Here is a 21592-nt window from a genome sequence, read left to right on the forward strand (position 1 = left end):
ATATTATCAAAGACTGACTGAATATTTGTATAACTTCGTTCAGACTGTTTTTCGTTGCAGATATCTGCATCATCTGTGAAATGGCTAGGGTTACTATTAATATTGCCCACAAGATCATTAACATACAATTTGAACATCAAGGGGCACAACACACTTCCTTGCGGTACACCGGAAATTGCTTCTACATTTGGCAATGAGTCTCCATCCAAGACAGCGTGTGGCGTCCTCCCTACCAAAATATCCTCAGAGTACGAGTTGAGTTTCCATGATCGATATTTTTAGAATCCATGTCGGTTGCCATGAAGGAGGTCATTCTGTTCGAGATGCCTCATTGCGTTTGAGGTCAGAATACGTTCTAGCATGACACAACACATGGAGATTCTGGGGTGGAGCAGGACGACCACGAACAAGTCTGTCAAGTATGTCCCACATATGCATGATGGGGTTTAGGTCGGGACTCACCACTGGCCATTCCATTACTTCAGTGCCAATGCTTCGCAAGACGTCCCTGATGACACTTACCCACACGGGCCCTCGAATAATGGACAGCAGTCACCACATAGTTCAACAGGATCTGTTCGATGTACTGACTGACGGTAAGGCGACCATGGACAACGACAAGATCTGTATGGCTATCAAAACTGAAGATCCCACACCATCACAGAACCTTGGAAATCTATCGATTTGCTGGACAACTTTGGGAGACACCACTCACCATAGGTCTCTGCACATGATCACGGCCATCACCTTGCGTCAGAGGATCTCTGGACTTTTCTGTGAATAACACGTTTCGCCACTGACATGGGGATGGCAGAACTGAAGACGAGCTGTAAGATGTTGTTGTATCAAGAGGGGTACTCTAACAGGACGCATGGATTGGATCATCCTTCCTATTAACCTGTTCATTACAGTCTGATCGGACACTGTGGCTCCAGTGGCCTTTCTGTGACTGTCCTGCACTGCTCTGAAGGTATCTGTGCTTCACCGCAACGCTGAGATGGCCGAGTATCGGTCTCCAAGTGGGGTTGTAATGCTTCGGTGACCTTGTCCAACTCACCCTGTGTAGAGTGTCCACAACCTTGGATGAGGGGTGGAGAGAAACAGCCATCTGCAGCAACGTGACGGAAAATCTATCCTTTTCGTTGCAAACAGACCGCCATTGCTGAACCGTAAAATTAGTACTGGTTCACCAAAGGTTATTAATCACAATTAATACACAAAATGAGAAGTGGAAGTAGGTGCCAAGGAATAACTGATGCAATTACACACAATTTTCAGTAACACTCTTTATTCAAATTTGGTGCAAGACCTTACGATATTTTAAAAAAAACAAGACAAGTATCATTTAACGAATAAGTCACAATTTACGATAGGAAAGGACCTTTAAATTATTATAAAAAAATTTCACGCCAGTAAAAGACAAGTACAGGCAAGCAATTTAACGTATACAACGCGACGCTGAATAATATTTCAAGCTCAGCTAAATTACAGGTGAATTTAACTCGAATAATAAATAAATACAATTTGAATATATATGACTTCACCTTTGGGCAGACAAATTTCCCATTTGGTTACAACAACCGCAGCTACAGCCGCCCACAACAGCCTCACTCAGGCTAATTAAATGGCGCAGAATGTAACTAGTCTGCAACATATAAAGACAATCCTGTTTACAAAAGTTCTCAAAATAGAAAAACCAAAACGCATGAGTCCATGCACACGGGGGGGGGGAGGGGGGGACTCACAGTTAATAACATTAACATTTCCAAAATATATAAAAAAACAAATTTTACAAATTTCTGCCAGTTAACTTACGGCAAACACACACGCTCGCAAGGTAGGACTTGCGAACTTTTACAACATTCTCCTTTCAAGGCAACAATTTCTACCCGTAATGAAATGGCAAACTTTTGCATGGCAAGAAAACACACTAATAACCAACCACCTGTATAAAACACATAAGCACGTTGAGTAAAAGCCTTAAAAAGTACTGAATTGGAAAAACACAGCAGTTTTTGCTGACTAGAAACAATATAAAAAAAAATCCACTACGGCGTACATTAACAATCTTGCTTAATTATATTCAAATATACATAAATACAAATTTACGTAAGTTACAGCTTCCAGATGAGCAGGAATTTGTTATGCAACTGACTAGTTCTTACGACGAGGCAAAAGGAATTTTTCTTCTTTCTTAGAGTACCTTTTACACGTGAGTCTAGTAATACTAGTTATGGCAGGCGAGAGAATGGATCAGGTCTTAGTGCCTTGCATCATAACAGTACAGCCATTGGTGCCTTAGACTTTCACAGACATGGCAGAGGGTAACAGTCGAATAACCCGTAGGTAAGCTGGGAGGGGAAAGAAGCAATCCAAACCACAGATTTACTCTCACTCCCCCCTCCCCCCTTTCGTCCTCAATAGGGGACAAACGGACCACCCTTTCTAATATTACCACCTTCCCGCGGGTGGGCAGACGAGAATGAATGGCGGGAAACCCCCAATAATACGCCTGGTATAATTAACAAGAATAAGTAAATTGAATTAAATTAAACTTCATAAAATCTGTTAACGATCAATACTCAACTTCTGGTGCGTTAAGACTCCCAGGACTGAACCAACACAGCCTCCGGCTGCCAGCCGTTTCAACGGACGCAGGAAGGCGCGCCGATTTTCAGAACCTCCTCGCCGGTGGACAGCATACGGCCGAACTGCAAATTAGGCCCCTTTTGGGCCCACGCTCAGGAATATTCCTTTCGCGACGACCAGTTAATGCCCCATACCACGGAGCCGCTGCTCGCGTCGCTTGCGCTGATGCCTCGGTCTTCATGCTGTCCCTCTATCACCGGCAGAGAAGTCGCTTCTTGATGTCTGACTGCCAACTCTCCACGAGAGCCCATACAGCCACTTCTTAAACCCACGCGAACAGCCCACTTTTCCCCTTTCCCGCTAGAGGGAGACACCGAAGCCTTCAGTTGCGACAACGGGGCCACCGCCAGAAAACGGAGGGAGACTGCTTCACGCTACGCGCTGCGGCGCGCTTTTCAAAGCTAACTTTACTACGACTCAATTGCAACTTGTATTGCATTAAGCTGTCGCATTGCATGTGCTTGATTGAACACAACATCCACAAATGAAACCTGCCATCTGTGCACTTCACTAGAAAACACTAGGACAATGGTACTCCCTACCTTCTGAAAGATCACCTTACACTGTCATACACGAAACAGCCAATACATGGCGAACGATTTTAACTGTTACATACATTGCAAACGAAGATCTGAAGAAATGCAATAATACCAAAGATACTGTCTGTATGAGAGTAGATTTAACATACTGGACATTGATTCGTGTGTTCTTCTAATTCTTTTGAACAATGTATTTGTTGACTAGCGTTACACACTGCTGGAAACAAAATTAGGACAGCCTTTTTGAGTTTTCCAATTCACTCAAGATTTATTGTTGCAACAGTGCATGTTGTTGTTGCTGTTGTTGTGGTCTTCAGTCCTGAGACTGGTTTGATGCAGCTCTCCATGCTACTCTATCCTGTGAAAGCTTCTTCATCTCCCAGTACCTACTGCAGCCTACATCCTCCTGAATCTGCTTAGTGTATTCATCTTTTGGTCTCCCTCTACGATTTTTACCCTCCATGCTGCCCTCAAGTACAAATTGGTGATCCCTTGAAGCCTCAGAACATGTCCTACCAACCGATCTCTTCTTCTGGTCAAGTTGTGCCACAAACTCCTGCCCAATTCTATTCAATACCTCCTCATTAGTTATGTGATCTACCCATCTAATCTTCAGCATTCTTCTGTAGCACCACATTTCGAAAACTATTTATCGTCCACGTTTCACTTCCATACATGGCTACACTCCATACAAATACTTTCAGAAACGACTTCCTGACATTTAAATCTATACTCGATGTTAACAAATTTTTCTTCTTCAGAAACGCTTTGCTTGCCATTGCCAGTCTACATTTTATACCCTCTCTACTTCGACCATCATCAGCAACAGTGCATATGGAGTACATTAAATGATTATATTTACAGATCAAACAGTTCTGTGGTCCCGGTTCGAACCATGCTGAAACACACATATTATTACATGGTGCAACCTCCAGGCGATCGTACAGATGGTGAATACTGTCCTGGGATACATTGTGCCACGCCTTCTCGAACAGCTCACGTTTGTTCTATACGAGGTGTTGGTGGGTCCGTATTATCGTGTTCGAAAAACACATCATCTTCCTGTTGCAAGAACAGCAGAAGAACGGGTCTCACAACTTTCTGCACTTAGCGAGCGCTGGTTAGCGTCCCCTCCAGAAACACCAAAGATGAACGAGAGTTGTAGCTTATCGCATCCCAGACCACAAAGCCTGTGTACGTCTTGGGCAGATGCACTCTACGAGACAGTGCTCATGAGGTTTACATCGTATGTGCAACGACCGTCACTTGCATACAGGTAGAATCTGTGTTCATTGCTTAAGACCACGGCGCGCCATTCCATCTTCCAAGTTATCCTCTGATGGCACCAGTCGAGCCATGCATGTCGATGCTGTGGCGTGAGTGGAAGATGGGCTAGAGATGTGCGTGCCTGTAGTCCCACTGGTAATCACCGGTTCGCAACAGTTCGTGTTGACATGTTAGGGCTCACAAACCCTCTTACCGTTGCAGTGGTAGCTGTACGGTCTGCCACTGCTGCCCTTGCACTACGAGGATACTGGCGGGCGTTTGAGCTGCGTAGACGTCCAGAACCTCGTCTGCAGGTGTGAGAATGTTTTTCCCGTGAGTGCTGACACCAGCATCGTTACACAAATGACGCAGCACGTGCTAGTTGTCTGGCAACAACTTGATCCAACTTGCTCAGTTGGGCGTAGGAAGCACGGGTGCATTTCCGTGGCACCTGCCGCACGCATTTGCCCCACACTGAGCCTCCTTCCTGTGGGCATTCCATATTGAAGGGTAGACACAGACGACACTCTGGTAGCTATGCCACTTCGCAGTCTCTTGGCGGACAATGTTGACACCATTATCGGTACATCTATCATCCCCCAGGTGGCATATGTTGTCATCGTATCAAAATCCACGTCGACTCTGTGGGTATACTAATTTTTCTCTCGGCAGTGTATTAAAATTAAGAATTACAAAGTTATCAACTGCAGCTATGACCATTATCACATCCACAACTTATGGATCGAGTCGTGCATTTCTGCAAAGGGTCGTGTTGCAAGCTAATCTGGTACTTTACAAGATATCGTAGCTTCACCCTGCTAGGGCAGTCAGGTTAGAAGTAACAGAAGGCCTGTAGACTGCCCTCTTACTAGATGAAACAAGTACGAGTAGATAAAGTAGTATTCCCGGGCACTCACTTTTCTGTTTTGCAGCCATCTGGCTGCTGCCACGCAACAACAAATACGGCGGGTGGCCGGCGTCGGGCGAGATCGACCTGATGGAGTCTCGCGGCAACCTGGGGCTGACGGTGGACAACGTCAACATCGGCGCCGAGCAGGTCGCCTCGACGCTGCACTTTGGCCCCTACTACCCCGTGGACGCCTACCAGTCGGCCAGCTTTTCGCAGAACAGCGCCGCCGGCCAGGGCTACGACAAGGACTTCCACTCCTACCAGCTCGAGTGGACGCCAGGTGGGTACAAGTCGCTCTGGAGCAGTGGTTCCTCTAAAGGGTAAATTGTCCCAGGGGCAAAAACGAAAGGTTTTGATTATGTTTTGATCAAGTGACTAAATTATTTTTAAAAAGTTGTTACTACGAGGGTTGTCCAGAAAGTAAGTTCCGATCGGTCGCGAAATGGACACCACAGTGAAAACTTGATGAAGCTTTGTACAGACGTGTTGGGGAGTGTCTCTAGTATGACCGTCAATTGCACTAAGACACCTTTTTCAGTTGTGAGCACACTGTGAGCGAGTAAAGGTGCCTAGAACAACAATGTCTCCCGCAAAGTAGAAGGGTCCGCTGAGAGGCTTCGCCTTAATGAATGCAGCCCACTTAACACAACTGCCAAGCACTTCCTTCTTCACAACATAGCCCTAATTGGCTCCGTTCACTTGAAACGCTGGATACAAAGACAACACTTGGGCGCAGGCTACGCGCTATAGACCACCGTAGAGATTTATCTGAAAGCACAGGCGCCTGTCCTCTATGACGATGGTGCTGGAAATTTGGTATAACGCTCCAACAAATGTCAAAGTCAGAGCAGAGACTACGCTGAGAAGTATCTGGAAAGTGTAGCCAACTCTTGCAAATAAAATGTTTCTGATTTTCACTATGGTTTTCTTTAGCGCCCGATCGGAACTTACTTTCTGGACAGCCCTCGTATTAACACTAAAGACGAACATCACTAACACTCCATAGCGGCCATCGAACCCGATACACAGAATTGCTACTCTTATCATTTACACTGATCAGTCAGAACATTATAACAGCCTACCTATTAGTAGCAGTATGTCCACCTTTCGCATGGATAACAAATGCGACGCTTCGTGGCATGTAAGTAATAAAGAGTTGGTAGGTCGCTAGAAGGAGTTGGCGTCAAAAGTCACCTAACTCCATAAATTCCGGGGAAAGGGGCGAAGAGCTCTGACGCCATGTTCAATTACATCCCAGATGTGTTCGATTGGGTTCTGATCTGGCTAATTGGGGAGCCAAGACGTCAACTGGAACGCGCCACTGTGTTCCACGAGCCGCTCCTTTACACTACTCGAATTGCGATATGGCGCATTACCTTGTTCAAGCTTGACACTGTCTTCGGGAAACATGATCGTCATGAAGGGCTGTACATGGTCTGTAATCATTATACGATACTGTTGGGCCGTCATGGTGTCTTCCACGAGCTCTACTGGACACATGGATGCCCACATAAGTGTTCTCCATAGAATTATGGAGCCTCCGCCATCTGATCTCCATCTTGCAGGACAGGTGTCAAGGAGCTGTTCCCCTGAAGATGACGGATAAGCGCCCTTTCATCGGAACGATGAAGACGATATCGGGATTTATCATACCATGCAACTCTCTGCAACTGCGCCAAAGTCAGTGCCAATGATCAAGCGCCAATTTCAGTCGTGGTTCTGTATGTTTTGGTGTTAATATTGTCACATGCAGGGTCGTCGGTTGCGAAGGCCCATCGTTGGGAGTGTTCGGTGGACTGCATGTTCAGACACAATTGCACTCTGCCCAGCATTAAAGCCTGATGTTAGTTCCACCACAGATCGCCGTCTGTCCTGTTTTACCAGTCTGCCCAGCCTACGACGTCCGACATTCGTAATGAGAGGTGGCCACCCAAACCCACGACATCTGGACGTGGTTGCACCTTCGTTTAGCCACGTGTTGAAGGCACTCACCACAGCAATGCTCGAACATCCGACAAGTTGTGCAGTTTCCGGAATGCTCATGCCAAGCCTCTGGGTCATCACAATCTGCTCTAGATCAAATTCAGATCGATCACGCACCTTCCCTGTTCTACACATGGACAGCACGCTGACTGATACTACATGCACCGTGCGTGTGTCTGACTAGCAGTCAGTCGTCGCCAGATGACGCTGCTATCACCTGAGTGGGTTTACATCGATAGTAGGTCGATGGTCACAATATTCTGACTGAACAGTGTGTATATATATATATATATATATATATATATATATATATATATATATATATATATAAGGAGACTTCAAAAACTAAGTTGCACATTATAATTACAGGCCAAGTAACTTTCATTGATTGCTGTACTACGCTTCCAAGCGACACAGATTCATGACACTATCTTTCAACGTAAGTGCCTAGTCTCTGTAGTCACCAGTCGGAGCGTTCTAGCAATAATTCGCTTCCTCGACGATTTGTCACAGGTCCATTCGAGAACCGCTGTGTGAACGTCTTCATCGTTGGAAAATCTTTCCATGCACATGTTCTTTCAGACTGTCCAAATGATAGTCTGGACAATGTCGTCTTTGGTTCCTCCCTCCTGATCAGTATCACCAACGTCTGTACGGCCTCACTCAAGTATTCCATTAATGTTGTATTTCACTCTCAAGTATTGCACTACTGTTGGACGCGCCGCTGCAACTGGTCCATGGACTTCCAGGATTTCACGGCAACTCTGTGTGCAATTTAGTCGTTTCCCCACAAGAATCGTGCTGTCCCACTTACTTCAACTGTTGAGTATGTTCCCTTTTATCGCACCTTTTCACTCGCACACTGTGTGTTATCCGTACTGCAGCAGAACTCTGGCAGCAGGAAACCCTAGAACATGTACTCTCCTCTGACAACGCGCCACACGTGTTGGGCTATGTTCTTAGCGTGCGACGACATTAGTTTCTAAACTCTATGGCTTCATCCAAACGTTCTTCTAGCCAATACAAGGAATTGGCGGCACATATGTTCTCAGTTTCTGTCTGAAGTTACTTTACTATCTATTGAATGTTTCACATCACTGGTTAACTGGTCAAACATTTTAATCGCCAACTACCTCTCTACTTTCTGCACTGTGCCAAAGGTGGGCAGAATTTGGTGCATACACTGATGAGCGAAAACATTATGACCACCTGCTTAATAGCTTGTTTGTCCTTCTTTGAACCGAAATACATCACTGGTTCTGCGTATCAGGGATCCGACAGTTTGTTGATAGGTTTGTGGAGGTATGTGGCATTAGCCGTCTACGCACAGCTCGTGAAATACGCGCAAATAACAGGCCGCTCATTTGTGTACGCAGTGATGGCGCCAGATACCGACCCAGGTGGGTTCCATAGGATTCACATCAGGCGAATGTGGTCGCCAGGACATCAACGTGAGTTCACTGTAATGCTTCTCAAAGCAAGGTTCTGCCTCCGAGACACACACTATTATACTGCTGAAAGGTGACGTCACCGTCGGGGAAGACATCCAGTATGAAGGGATGCACGTGATTCGCAGCTGTCAGCGTGTCTTCGGTTATGGTCACAGGTCCCTTGCAAGCGCAGGAGAACGTCTCCCATAGAATATTACTGCTCTCATCATCCTGCGTCCGTGGCGCGCTGCACGTTTCGAGCCGCCGTTCACCTCGATGACGGCGTGTGTGTAGCCGACTAGCGACCTAGTGTAGCAAACATGTGATTCTCCCGAAGAGACGACGCGTTTCCATTGATCGACGTTAAAATCCCGATGGACCATGCCCACTGCGATCATAACTGACGATGCCATTGGGTCAACATGTCAGCACGTATGCGTGGTCTGCTGCGCAGCTCCGTGTCAACAATGTACAATGAACGGTGAGCTCCGAAACACTTGTGCGTGCACCAAGATTGCGCTCTTTCGGCAGGGATGCCACAGATTACCATCTATCCCACTTTACACAATAGAGAAGCCTCCGAACCCGCCGGCCGGTGTGGCCGTGCGGTTCTAGGCGCGTCAGTCTGGAACCGCGTGACCGCTACGGTCGCAGGTTCGAATCCTGCCTCGGGCATGGATGTGTGTGATGTTCTTAGGTTAGTTAAGTTTAAGTAGTTGTAAGTTGTAGGGGACTGATGACCTCAGAAGTTAAGTCCCATAGTGGTCAGAGCCATTTGAACCATGTTTTGAACCTCCGAACCCCACGTTCTATGAAGAGTCGTGGACGTCCAACCATTTATCGCGTAGTAGTAGTTTCACCGTCCTTCTACCTCTTTCCGTAGATGCTCACGACAGAAGCTCGTGAACATTCGACCGCCGTTTCCGCGATACTCGTTCACTGACTCTGCGTAATAGTAATCTGACCTTTGTCAAAGTCGCTCACCTCAGCTGATTTCGCCATTTGCAGTTCATATTTTCGCCAGGATAATCCTCCATCCGTCTCTTCTGCGCTTAGGTACTTTCCATAGCGCGTCAGGTGCTCGCAACGTCACCAGGCAGCATCCAACCTCGCGGTGGGCAGTTATAATGTTTTGGCTTATGAGTGTACATATTGTTGTTGTTCTCCAACTGTCATTGACTGTTGGCAACAAAGTTCATAAGGAAGTTAATGTTCGACAAGTCTGCTGTCAGCACGCTCAACTATTGTTTAAACTGCTGGTTAAAAATGTTCTAGACTGGACACCACATATTAACCTCATCACGCGCGTCTGTGCAAGAAACACTTTCCCTAGTGGGGAGTCGTCCCAGAATATGACGCCACAAAAAATCAGTGAATAGCCTTGGGAAAAGTATGTCCTTTTTTTTAAATTTCATATCCACTCATCATTCTTAGTGCAAAAGTTGTAGAACTTATAAGTTTAAGGAGATCTGTAACTGCGATTTACAGTTCGGGTTCTTAACACTACAAACGCCTAACAATTTAGATTAATCTTTCTTTATTTTTTGATGTTCTCCCATGCTCTTATTTCGAACGATTTGGTAAGGCTTTGGTAGTACGAAATTACATTTATTTTGTTTTATCTAAGTTCAAAGACAGTGAAATTCTTTTGTAACAAAGAAGTTATCTACTTCTGCCGCTCTGACGACAGCAATGTCATGGGTAAATGGCGCGATTTACAAAATAAATTGCACGACTATCAAAAAACCTCTCAGCAGACCATCTAAACTATCACTTAACACATTGGAGCCTCAAGGCTTGGCAATTCCCTTGCTGCATGTCACATTTTTTTTATTAATTTCACAACGCACTTACCATTTTCAGAAGTATATAATCTCGTAATTCCATCTATCCTTTACAAACAAAAGTATACGTTTGCCGAAATTCAGTTATATAGGTATCATACGTGTAATGTTAAGGAAGCTGTTTTCAATTACATTTATTATTTTATGAAAGTGCAGAAAATTTTCGTGATCCGTAAGAAGTGGCAGACCATTGGACTGAAATCAACAAACCTGTGTCAATAACGAACAAACATGTGTGATCAAAAATTCGTCGAGTCTTGAACTATATTGACTGCTCTACTGCATGTGTAACATGCTGTTACGCAAACTATTATGATGCAGACGTAATCTCGGGTATTTCCTAATTATGTCTTATCACCTGCTGACGGATATCTTATCTCCACTTTTTTCCGATGCCACACACACTTCATTATCATTCGTTTAATCAGCTACAAGAAAGTAAACATAGAGGGAGTATTTTTCAGTGGACCTTAATCCATGATACTTTAAATCACGAATACCTTCATGAGGCGTTGTTGTTGTTGTTGTAATCTTCAGTCCAAAGACTGGTCTGACGCAGCTCTTTATTCCAAGTAACTACTGCAATTCACATCCTTCTGAATATGCCTACTGTATTCATCTCTTGATCTCCCTCTGCGATTTTCACCCCACACACTTTCCTCCAGTACCACACTCGTGATCCCTTGATGCCTCAGAATATGTCCTACCAACCGACCCCTTCTTATAGTCAGGTTATACCACAAATTTCTCTTCTCCCCAGTTCTATTCAGTATCTCCTGATTAGTTACGTGATCTACCCATCTAATCTTCAGCGTTCTTCTGTAACACCATATTGCAAAAGCTTCTATTCTCTTCCTGTCTAAACTGTTTATCGTCCATGTTTCACGCCCATACAAATACTTTCAGAAAGGACTTCCTGACATTTAAATCTGAACTCGATGTTAACAAATTGCTCTTCTTCAGAAACGCTTTTCTTGCCATTGCCGATCTACATTTTATATTCTCCCTACATCGACCATCATCAGTTATTTTGCTTCCCAAATAGCAAAACTCATCTACTACTTTCCATGTCTAATTCAATCATCATCACCTGATTTAATTCGACTACATTACATTATCACTGTCGTGCTTTTGTTGATGTCCATCTTACGTCCTCTTTTGAAAACATGGTCTATTCAGTTCAACTGCTCATCCAAGTGTTAACTTAAAGAAACTGTGACCCATCATCAAAATACTTTGTACACTTGCAGCCGTGATGCATACTCCTACGCAAGGGAAGGAAAGAAATATTTCACATATTTAAAAGTCGCCTATCTCAAAATTTCTACAGTTTCCCGAGAGCCTAAGAAAAAAATTCTTCACATACAACTTGAGTTCTTATCACAATTCAATTTTTATTTTATTTCATCAGTACTAAGCTACTACTGTTGAAAACCATCAAGGATGTTGATCAGTCTTGCATTATCGCTATAAAGGTGAGACATAGTCTATTGTATATGACATTCGAAATAGTCTACTATTTAAGTATAGCAATTTCACATTTCAAACTATAAAATACCACATTAATGTTCTTTGTGATAAAATTCAAGTGAAAGTTCCATTCTCAACGCTGATACTGTATTATAATGTACATTTAATATATATTCATTCCACACACCTTTTCAGGAATTAAATATCTTGAGCCTGCCATTAAATTTTTGTTATATCATTGTTCCATGTTCACGACAATATTTCAATCTCTAGCACGTTTTTCTTTGTAATCTACAGACTACATAAAGTTCAGCATTGATGGTACCGAGATAGGAACGGTTACTCCTACGGATGAAGGTTTCTGGGCCTATGGAGGATTTAATACAAATGTACCAACAGCTGAAAACCCATGGAGATACGCTACTAAAATGGCTCCTTTCGATCAAGAGGTAAGACACAGTCAGTTTCTGGCTTCGCTTGTTTTTGTAAGACGTGCATTCGGTTTACAGGTATATTTTACATTCAAGATTCTTACGACCTTACGATACTTACCTAGCAATAAGCCTTTCTGTAGCTTCTCAAATTGGTCGTTCACTATACATCAGACTACACCACTGAAGGCAAAATTTGAACACTATCTGAGGTGCATAGTGTATGTGGAACTACAATGAAGAAGTAACGAAGAAAATATATATCTGTGTATCAAAGGAAACGTCACTGGAGTTATAATTATGCAAGTTCGTAGAAGATTGAAGAATCAATCTAATCCAGAAACAGTAATAGTGAAGGATTTTATCGTTCAAAGGCTATGCTGTATTGTGTTTATATACAGGGAACAGAAGCTGTAACTTCAGATTTACATTTCCTAAGCATCGTCAGATATACTGCAATGTAAATTACATCAGGTATATATTGCAAAAAGCTTTATTTTTCAGTACAAGATAGTAAATTATGATGGTCATATTTTATTTGTAGACATCGTAAAAACACTAAAAACGCAAAGAAGAATAAGATATTTAAAATGTGGTGAACAAATACTGAGCATAGAGGCAAATAATGAACGTGATGTACAGCATTTACTTTCACAAACAGGCAATAACTAAGGTGAAAAGGAAACAGGAGGCAAAAGGTTCTGGAGAAAATATAGCTTCCTTGGGAAGAAAGTGGTGTATAAAATCTTTATTCAACACATATAACATATCAAGAGGAACTGTCAGAAAAATCGTTGTAAATATAGAAGTTCACAAGTTGTTGCTGTTTCCTTAGCTCAGTACATCATGATCACACAGACTTTTGAAATTTATTCTAACGCTTCATATGTTCACTCAAATTTAGATCCAACAAAGATATTAAGAAAAGTTATGGCATTAAAATGTCTAGAAGTATGTGCATCATGTCTGAGATTAGCACCTCTGATAATAAAATTAGAACAATTTGGAATATTGTTAAAAGGGGAAAAGGGCAAGTGAGAACACAGGAAGATTATATTTCTTACAGACTAACTGATAACGTTGTTAACAAAATGTCAGAAGTATATTTTTAACAATCATTTTGAAGAGTTGTAGAGAAAATAGGATCCAGCTGTTCATTAGAAAGTGCAAGCCTGTATGTGGAAGAGGCAATACATATACAATCCAATAAAATTTAAATTCAACCCACCTCTCCTACTGAAATCAGGAAAATAATAAATTCGCTAACACATAACAGCTTTCAAGGGATTGATGGCATTTCCAACAGAGTAATAAAAGCTCTATCCCAACAGGTAAGTAGATTCCCAACCATATATGTAGTAGCTCACTAAAACAGGGCTAAAAAATTGGATAGGTCTGATGCTAGCTACTACTGCCCAATCTAATTTCTGACAGCTTCATCCAAAATTCCTGAAAAAGTGATATTCAAGTGTAGCTTCACTTATTTGTAAAAATGGAGTACTAAGAAAATGTCAGTTTGGTTTCCAGAAAGGCTTTTCGACAGAAAATGCGATATATGCTTTCAAAGATCAAATATTAAATTCTCTGAATAACCAGACACCACCAAATGGGATTTTTTGTGATCTCTTAAAGGATTTTGACTATGTGAAGCATGAAATTCTTCCACATAGACTTGCGTATTGTGATGTGAATGGGACAGGGCCAAAATGATTTAGTTCATATTCAACTGGAAGAATGCAGAAGATTGAAATTAACAGTACAGGTAATCTAGAAATTTGAGCACAGTCCTCTAATTGGGGAGGTATCAAGAATGGTGTCCCACAGGGTTCAGTCTTGTGTCCCTTATTGTCCTTATTATACACTGAAGAGCCAAATAAACTGGTAAACCTGCCTAATATCGTGTAGGGCCACCACGAGCACGCAGGAGTGCCGCAACACGGCATGGCGTGGACTCGGCTAATATCTGAAGTACTGCTGGAGGGAACTGACACCATGAATGCTGCAGGGTTGTCCATAAATCTGTAAGAGTCCGAGGAAGTGGAGATCTCTTCTGAACACCCCGTAACAAGGTATCCCAGATATGCCCAATAATGTTCATGTCTGGAAAGTTTGGTGGGCAGCAGAAATCTTTAACTCAGAAGAGTGTTTCAACTGCGCCAGACACTTGTCTTATATAGGCGTTACCGAACGCAGCGCGATATTCTGCATGTTTGCATATATTTGTATTTCAATACACATTCCTGCACCAATTTCTTTGACGCTTCAGTGTATATTAATGACTTGCCACTCTATGTTCCTAAAAATGCAAAGTTATTTCTTTTTGCTGATGATACAAGTATATAATCTTAACCAATAGACAAGAATTAGCTGAAGAAAGTGTGAAATAGGAAAATTATTAAGTGGTTCTCTACAAAAGGACTCACTAAATTTTGAGAAAACACTGTATATACAGTTCTGTACAGTAAACGGTATTACACTATTGATAAATATACACTTCGAACAGAATTTTGTTGCTAAGGGAGAATATTCAAAATTCCTGGGTGTGTTGCATTGATGAGAAATGGAACTGGACAAAACAGATTGATCATCTACTGAAACATTCTAGTTCAGCTACTTGTGCTATTAGGGTTACTGGCAAATTTTGGTGATAAACATATCAGTAAATTAGCCTATTATGCCTATTTTCAGTCACTGGTTTTTCGTGTGGCATCATATTATGTGGTAATTCATCATTGAGAGAAAAAGAATTCATTGCACAAATACGTGTAATCAGAATAATAGCTGGAGCCCACCCAAGATCACTTTTATTTAATGAAGTTAGGATACTCATAGTAATTTCGCTATACATATCTTCACTTACGAAATTTGTTATTAATTGAGTTGGGAAGGTAAGGGAATTAGAATTAATGGAAGAAGGCTTACCAAGCGGAGCGTTTCGTCACAGGGTTATTTGGTAAGCGTTATAGCGTTACGGAGATGTTTAGCAAACTCAAGTGGCAGACCCTGCAAGAGAGGCGCTCTGCATCGCGGTGTAGCTTGCTGTCCAGGTTTCGAGAGGGTGCGTTTCTGGATGAGGTATCGAATATATTGCTTCCCCTTACTTATACCTCCCGAGCTGATCACGAATGTAAAATTAGAGAGATTCGAGCGCGCATGGACGCTTTCCGGCAGTCGTTCTTCCTGCGAACCATACGCGACTGGAACAGAAAAGGGAGGTAATGACAGTGGCACGTAAAGTGTCCTCCGCCACACACCGTTGGGTGGCTTGCGGAGTATAAATGTAGATGTAAATGTAGAACTTGAGATTTGCTGTTGATATTGCATTACTGGCCAAAGACTTCGCAGAGCTCCAAAACTTAGTTACAGATCTTGCATCGGAATGTTTACTGGTTGGCTTGAACATGAACCTTTCCGAAACAAAAGTAATGTCCAACAAATGGGTCCCAGCTGGAGATGTGAAAGTCAAGGACAGTCTATTAGAGGAGGTCAGTGAATATGTCTACCTTGCCCAGATTATAAATATGAAGGGAGACATAAGGCCAGAAATCTATCGACTCATCGAGCTTGGCTGGCAAGCATTTGGGAAGCATTCAACAGTATTCAGATAAAAAATGCCAGTAAATCTGAAGAAAGCAGTATTTGATCAATGCATTCGTCCTGTGATGATGTATGGCTGCGAGACATGGACACTGAACTCATTTACAAAAGGGAAACTCAGGACAGCACAGAGAGCCACGGAGAGATCAATGCTGGGCTATACAAGAAAGGATAGGAAAAGGGCAGATGACATGCGGTCTGTGACGAAGGTTAACGACATCTTAGAGACAGTAGGTTCCTTGAAATGGCAGTGGGCTGGCCACGTCGCAAGAAGAAAAGACAACAGATGGACGAAGCTAGTACTGGAGTGGAGTCCGAGAGAGCACTGGAGGCCTAGAGGAAGACCACCAGACAGATGGGACAAAGACATCAAGAAGATCGCTGGTAACACCTGGCAGAGAACTGCCCAAGACTGTCCCACTTGGAGAAGACTGCTGAAAGCCTACCTGAATCCACGACTCGAAGAGGCCACATCATTTAATGATTGAATTAGCTGATGATGATGATGAACCCATCCAAATTCAAAAGTAATAGCAAAGTGCATAGATATAATACTAGAAGAAAAAATGATCTTCAGTATTCTGGGTTAGATATGACTTTGGCACAAAAGTAATAGCAAAGTGCATAGATAGAATACTAGAAGAAAGGATGATGTTCAGTATTCTGGGTCATATCTGACTTTGGCAGACAAAGGGGTGAATTATGCTACCATAAAAATCTTTGGTCATTTACCAAATACCATTAAAAGTCTGACAGATAGCCAACCAACAAATTAAAAGAATTTCTGAATGACAACTCCTACTCAGTAGCTGAATTTGTATTATGTATGAAATGCCTCAAGTAGTAATTGTAAAAAAAGGTATATATAACGTGTAAAGGAAACTGGCGTTAAATGACACATCCTACATCATTGCGAAATGTCGTAATCATGATCTATGGAACAATATTAATGTATTAACGAAATATTATTATACACTCCTGGAAATTGAAATAAGAACACCGTGAATTCATTGTCCCAGGAAGGGGAAACTTTATTGACACATTCCTGGGGTCAGATACATCACATGATCACACTGACAGAACCACAGGCACATAGACACAGGCAACAGAGCATGCACAATGTCGGCACTAGTACAGTGTATATCCACCTTTCGCAGCAATGCAGGCTGCTATTCTCCCATGGAGACGATCGTAGAGATGCTGGATGTAGTCCTGTGGAACGGCTTGCCATGCCATTTCCACCTGGCGCCTCAGTTGGACCAGCGTTCGTGCTGGACGTGCAGACCGCGTGAGACGACGCTTCATCCAGTCCCAAACATGCTCAATGGGGGACAGATCCGGAGATCTTGCTGGCCAGGGTAGTTGACTTACACCTTCTAGAGTACGTTGGGTGGCACGGGATACATGCGGACGTGCATTGTCCTGTTGGAACAGCAAGTTCCCTTGCCGGTCTAGGAATGGTAGAACGATGGGTTCGATGACGGTTTGGATGTACCGTGCACTATTCAGTGTTCCCTCGTCGATCACCAGTGGTGTACGGCCAGTGTAGGAGATCGCTCCCCACACCATGATGCCGGGTGTTGGCCCTGTGTGCCTCGGTCGTATGCAGTCCTGATTGTGGCGCTCACCTGCACGGCGCCAAACACGCATACGACCATCATTGGCACCAAGGCAGAAGCGACTCTCATCGCTGAAGACGACACGTCTCCATTCGTCCCTCCATTCACGCCTGTCGCGACACCACTGGAGGCGGGCTGCACGATGTTGGGGCGTGAGCGGAAGACGGCCTAACGGTGTGCGGGACCGTAGCCCAGCTTCATGGAGACGGTTGCGAATGGTCCTCGCCGATACCCCAGGAGCAACAGTGTCCCTAATTTGCTGGGAAGTGGCGGTGCGGTCCCCTACGGCACTGCGTAGGATCCTACGGTCTTGGCGTGCATCCGTGCGTCGCTGCGGTCCGGTCCCAGGTCGACGGGCACGTGCACCTTCCGCCGACCACTGGCGACAACATCGATGTACTGTGGAGACCTCACGCCCCACGTGTTGAGCAATTCGGCGGTACGTTCACCCGGCCTCCCGCATGCCCACTATACGCCCTCGCTCAAAGTCCGTCAACTGCACATACGGTTCACGTCCACGCTGTCGCGGCATGCTACCAGTGTTAAAGACTGCGATGGAGCTCCGTATGCCACGGCAAACTGGCTGACACTGACGGCGGCGGTGCACAAATGCTGCGCAGCTAGCGCCATTCGACGGCCAACACCGCTGTTCCTGGTGTGTCCGCTGTGCCGTGCGTGTGATCATTGCTTGTACAGCCCTCTCGCAGTGTCCGGAGCAAGTATGGTGGGTCTGACACACCGGTGTCAATGTGTTCTTTTTTCCATTTCCAGGAGTGTATTTCACTATATGAAAGATGTAATGATTTGACATATACATTGCATTTGTACGTTTTACGTTTCTCATTGTGCATACATTTTCTTTCTTCTTTTACCAGACTGGCAGGTGCTGTTTGGAGCTATGGACAATATCTATCTCCTTCATAACAGAATAAAATAATCAGAAGATTCTCTAAACTATAGCGGTGAATTTTACTGTCTAATCTTATTACTGGAGTTACATAGGAACAGAAGTGTCTCATTAAGGTCCAAGAATATTTAACAATGTTTAACAAACATAATAACTATATAGAAGCAGTAATAAATGTACACTTCAGTGATAATACATTATTTCTACATATTTCTTAGGTCAATATATGAGCCCATCACATATGAAAACACTGTTATTATAAATGTTATGCAGTATGGTAACAGTTTTAGATGAATATTTCTATTTAGTTGTGACCTTTATTTTTATGATAGCTTATACTTACGTGTATAAAATATTTTCAGTACTACATCATCATTAACCTGGCTGTTGGAGGAACAAATGGGTACTTCCCCGACAATGCACAGAACACTGGAGGAAACAAGCCATGGATCAATTCGTCACCCACGGTATGACGCTTTTTTTTATAATATTCATTGTCTCAGGTTATCCAGTGTGTGAATTTCTGACAGCAGCGGAACATACTAAGCTATACTATCATAAGATCTTGTGTGCAAGTATAAGGGATGAAAGGTATTATTATTACATAAAACATTATGCAGATTCTGATAACTCGCTTTGTCTTTTAATAACTGAAAATGGTGACTTCGAAAAATTACAAATGTGAGTCTATAGCCGACATAATTCTTTATCCCTTATCCAGGACGTAACAAACACTTCACAATTACCACGAGCTAACCATTAGTAACTATTCACTTCGCTGATGCCTGAAATTTACGTAATGCTTTTAAACTGTATTCTGTTTCCACTAAAAGCAAAAGGAAGGTTAGAGTTAAACATCCCGTCGACAACGAGGTCCTTTGTGACGGAGCCCAAGCTCGGATTTCGAAAATATAGGGAAGGAAATCGGACATGCTCGTTTTCAAAGGAACCATCCCGGCATTTGCTTGGAGAAATAGAGAAATTATGGAAAACCTAAATCTGGAGTGTGGAACGGGGTTTTGAACTATTGTCCTCCCGAATGCGGGTCCAGTGTGCTGATCACTGCTCCTCCTCGTACTGTGTTTCCTCTTGGGAACATTATGTTGGAATGTATGAAAGAGTTCGTCTAATTTCTTCGTTCTTGTATCTCAATGCGAGATGCTTCTAATAGTTTGCACAGCGATATCTGTCGCGAAAGCTGGAAGGCAATCCAAAGGGATTCTGGTCGTATGAAAATACACCAGCAGAAAGACACAATCAATAGCTTCTGAGCGCGATAACAATTCCGCTAATCACAGTGCCACTACACCAGAGTTACTAAGAACGGTTTTCCAAAATTCCTCCACCAAACAAGACGGATTAAGTATTCCAGAACTGGCAGCAAGAACAAGTACTAACACATGTAACTTAGACGTAGATATCCCCTATGTAGCCAAGCAGCTTAAATCAATTAATAAACGCCAGACGTCTGGTTCAGATTGTACATCTTTTACGTTCCTTTCAAAGTATGCTGATACAAATATCTCCATACTTAGTAGTCATAAACCTACAGTGCTCTCTTGTAGAAAGATCTGTACCTAAAGACTGGAAAGTTGCATAGGTCACACCAATATCCAAGAAAGGAAATAGGAGTAATCCGCTGCGTCATAGACTCTTATCACTAACGTCGATTTGCAATAGGACTCTGGAACATATACTGTGCTCGAACATTATAAATTACATCGAGAAAAAGAAGATTTATTGACAAGTAGTCCACACAGATTCAGAAAATGGAGTATAGTCTCAGTTGCGCGACTGGATAAGTGATTTCGTGTCAGAAAGGTCACGGTTCATAGTAACTGACGGAAAGCTATCGAGTAAAACGGAAGTGATACCTGGCGTTCCACAAAGAAGTGTTACAGACCCTCGGCTGTTCCTAACCGATATAAACGGTTTAGCAGACAATATCAGCGGCCTTCTTTGACTGTTTTGCAGATTTCTCTACTTGCGCCATAGGGTGGTTGGGCTTCAGGTTCCGCAAAATTGGTCAGGAGTCCACTACACGCAGGAGGCGGCTACACGGGTTGCAAGGGCTGTGTGGCGTGGACAGAGCGGTTTTTTTGGGTCAGAGGGTCTTGAGCAAACACCAAAAGGGCTTCAGTCTCAAAGGGTACAGATCGAGCACAGGAAGAACGTAGATCTAGGAACCATAGGTATAACAGTTGTAAACTGTCGTAGATGTGTTGGGAAAGTACCAGAGCTCTAAACGCTAATAGAAAGCACCGATGCTCAAATCATTGCAGGCACTGAAAGCTGGCTTAAGCCGAAGATAAGTCCAGACGAAATTTTTGCAAACAACCCAACGATGCTCCGAAAAGATAGGTTAAACACAGTTGGCAGTGGCGTATTTGTTGCTGTTAGAAGTAGTTTATCTCGTGGCGAAATTGAGTTAGTATGGGCAACCGGAATCAAATAATAATTGGACCCTTTTGCCGATCTCCCAGTTCATATGATACAATTCCTCAAAAGTTCAGAGAACTCTTGAGTTTAATTTCAAATACGTACCCGAGTCGTACAGTTACAGCTGATGATTAATTTACCCTTGATATGTTGGTGAAAATACATGTTAAAATACGGAGGTACGTATGAAATATCATCCGATACTGTGGTAAATGAATTCCCTCAAAATGATTTCGAGCAGTTAGTTTATGAGCCCACGCGAATAGTAAACGGTTGTGAAACCACGCGCTTGGCCTCTTAGCAACAAATAATCCTGAGCTAGCAACGATTATCAAAACGGATACAGGGTTTAGAGAACACAGGGTTGTCGTCACGCGACTGAACATTATAATCCCCAAATCCTCCAAAGTTAATCGAAAAATATACCTATTCAAAAAAGCAGATGAAAATTCATTTGACGCCTTCCTGAGCCACAATGTCCACTCCTTCCCAATTAACAATGTAAGGG

At 43.2% G+C, this 21592-nt stretch overlaps 1 protein-coding gene across 1 annotated transcript in view; it reads left to right on the forward strand.

Moving 5' to 3' along the window:
• The window catches only part of LOC124606445 (beta-1,3-glucan-binding protein-like), a 63658-nt gene that overhangs the window by 36811 nt on the left and 5255 nt on the right, over positions 1-21592 (forward strand). The window contains exons 4-6 of the mRNA XM_047138427.1: positions 5387-5644; positions 12389-12540; positions 19008-19112. Of these exons, the coding sequence (XP_046994383.1) occupies positions 5387-5644; positions 12389-12540; positions 19008-19112 (515 nt within the window). The remainder of the gene's footprint in view (positions 1-5386; positions 5645-12388; positions 12541-19007; positions 19113-21592) is intronic.

The sequence above is a fragment of the Schistocerca americana genome, chromosome 3 (assembly GCF_021461395.2).
Source record: "Schistocerca americana isolate TAMUIC-IGC-003095 chromosome 3, iqSchAmer2.1, whole genome shotgun sequence".
NCBI classification, from domain to species: domain Eukaryota; kingdom Metazoa; phylum Arthropoda; class Insecta; order Orthoptera; family Acrididae; genus Schistocerca; species Schistocerca americana.